The sequence below is a fragment of the Poecilia reticulata genome, linkage group LG16 (assembly GCF_000633615.1).
Source record: "Poecilia reticulata strain Guanapo linkage group LG16, Guppy_female_1.0+MT, whole genome shotgun sequence".
NCBI classification, from domain to species: domain Eukaryota; kingdom Metazoa; phylum Chordata; class Actinopteri; order Cyprinodontiformes; family Poeciliidae; genus Poecilia; species Poecilia reticulata.
The window spans coordinates 825,906-828,380 of NC_024346.1; the positions used below are offsets into that span (position 1 = coordinate 825,906).

The following is a 2,475-nucleotide window of genomic DNA, read 5'->3' on the forward strand; positions in this document are numbered from 1 at the left end:
TCATCATCATCATCACCTTCATCATCACCTTCATCAGTCTCCATGGTTCTCATTCCTCAGTAGAGCCTGCAGTGAGTTGAGTTGTGCCCTGAGTTTTGCCTGCAGGCAGCCCTTATTGCCACCGTGTGCTCCAGCTGAGGCCCCGCCCCTYTSCTACCTGCCCTCCAGGTGCGCTTGGAGCCTCGGAGCTGGCCTTCCTGATGGAGCCCAGGGACGTGATTGCCGTCAGGGACCGCCCCCTGATGCTGCACTGCCAGGTGGAGGGGGAGGGGCCCGTCAGCATCACATGGAGGCATAATGGCGTTCCCATAGCAACCGGTGACAGGGCGGCGGTGCTGGCCAACGGCACGCTGCTCCTCAGGAACTTCTCCAAGAGGCGAGAGAGCAATGAGTCGGACGCCGGCGAGTACGACTGCGCGGCGCAGAACCGCTTCGGGTTGCTTATCAGCCGCAAGGCGCGGGCGCAGCTGGCCTGTGAGTCACACCTGCACCATGCAGCATCATCCCCACCTGCAGCACACCTGACCTGACCTGACCTGACCTGTCTCCATCCCGCAGCGCTCCCAAAGTTCCTGTCCCACCCACARTCCCTGGCGGTGGACGAAGGGGGTGTGGCCAGACTCAGCTGCCAGGTGAACGGGATTCCTGAGGCAAACATCACCTGGCAGAAGGACCGCCTCCCTCTGAGCACCGCTGACCCCAGGTGACCCTCCTTTCCTGCAGCTCCTGCCAAGCTTCCAGAGTCTCGTCATCACGTTTCCCCCGCTGCGTCCGCAGGTACACTCTGCTCCCCAACGGCGTCCTGCAGGTGAGCGCGGTCCAGCGCTCCGACGCCGGCCTGTTCCGCTGCGTCGCCTCCAACATGGCCAACACGCGCTGCAGCCGCGAGGCCCAGCTGTCCGTCACCGGTAAGCAGCCAGCCGAGGCCCGGAGGTTTGAACGCTGACACTCACCTGATCGGTGGTGTCAGCGGGTCTGGGCCGTTTCACTGATGGGTTCTGTGGGTCCAGTTGCAGGGTCCAGAACCTACAAGGAGCCCGTCATCCTCTCTGGACCTCAGAACCTCACCATCAACATCCACCAGACCGCCATCTTGGAATGCATCGCAACAGGAAACCCACGCCCCATTGTGTCCTGGAGTCGCCTTGGTAACGCCACCATCACCTGTCCTCCCCTGTCCTGTCCTCTTCTCCCCTGTCCTCCCCTGTCCTGTCCTCTCCTCCCCTGTCCTCACCTGTCCTCCCATGTCCTCACCTGTCCTCCCTTGTCCTCCCCTGTCCTCACCTGTCCTGTCCTCTCCTCCCCTGTCCTCCCCTGTCCTGTCCTCTCCTCCCCTGTCCTCACCTGTCCTCCCATGTCCTCACCTGTCCTCCACTGTCCTCCCCTGTCCTGTCCTCCCCTGTCCTCCCCTGTCCTCCCTTGTCCTCCCCTGTCCTCATCTCACCTGTCCTCACCTGTCCTCCCCTGTCCTGTCCTCACCTGTCCTCCCCTGTCCTCACCTGTCCTCCCCTGTCCTCCCCTGTCCTGTCCTCACCTGTCCTCCCCTGTCCTCACCTGTCCTGTCCTCTGCCACCAGACGGCCGGTCCATCGGCGTGGAGGGCGTCCAGGTCCTGGGGACGGGGAACCTGATGATCTCGGATGCGTCTCTGCAGCACTCCGGGGTCTATGTCTGCTCTGCCAACCGGCCCGGCAGCCGGTCCAGAAGAACTGCGCTGGGACGCCTCGTGGTGCAAGGTAAAGAACCGACTCTGGACCACTGGCCTCACAGACAAACCGGGCCGATCCAGAACCAATCGGATCAGACAGATTCTGAATCAGTTCATGGTTTTCAGTTCTTTGTTGGAATCAGTTCCTCTCAGAGAGAGGAGCGTAGCAGCGTGACTACAACGAGCGCTCTGGATGACCCCAGCCAGCCTGGCAGCAGGACAGGTTCATCTGTTGGACTCCAGCAGAACCAGCAGGCTGCTACCAAAGGGTTCTGGTTCTGGCCCAGATGAAGGTCGGTTAACTTCGCTCAGCCTGAGGTTGGGGGCTGTGGGGTCAGAGGTCAGGCCATTAGCATGTTGATTAGCATAAGAAGAGACGCGGCGCACAATGAGGATCTGGTTCCCACAGCGGYGCCGTCTGTCCCGGCAGAACCCGACCCGGTCCGACCTGCCCTGTCACTGAGCAGAACGTCTGATGGGCCCATTTATTCTGGTTCTGTTGGGCTGCAGCAGAACCTCTGATCTGCAGTCAGTACCAGCCGACCCATCTGGGTCAGAACCATGTTCTGTGTGTCGCAGAACCCAGTCAGTTCTCTGAGGCGGTCCAAAGAAATGAGGAAGATGAAGAATGCAGCGTCTGGACCAGAACCAGAACCAGAACCCGGATCAAACTGGACCAGTTCTCCCAGTTTGGGTCGTTAGGATTTATTTGAATCATCTTCATCCCTCTGTGTGTGTGTGTGTGTGTGTCTGTGTGTGTGTGTGTGT

At 60.5% G+C, this 2,475-nt stretch overlaps 1 protein-coding gene across 1 annotated transcript in view; it reads left to right on the forward strand.

The window, feature by feature from the left end:
• LOC103477457 (immunoglobulin superfamily DCC subclass member 3) overlaps positions 1-2,475 on the forward strand; it is a 10,838-nt gene that overhangs the window by 4,219 nt on the left and 4,144 nt on the right. Inside the window, exons 2-6 of the mRNA XM_017309357.1 lie at positions 169-474; positions 559-703; positions 778-908; positions 1,011-1,148; positions 1,577-1,735. Of these exons, the coding sequence (XP_017164846.1) occupies positions 169-474; positions 559-703; positions 778-908; positions 1,011-1,148; positions 1,577-1,735 (879 nt within the window). The remainder of the gene's footprint in view (positions 1-168; positions 475-558; positions 704-777; positions 909-1,010; positions 1,149-1,576; positions 1,736-2,475) is intronic.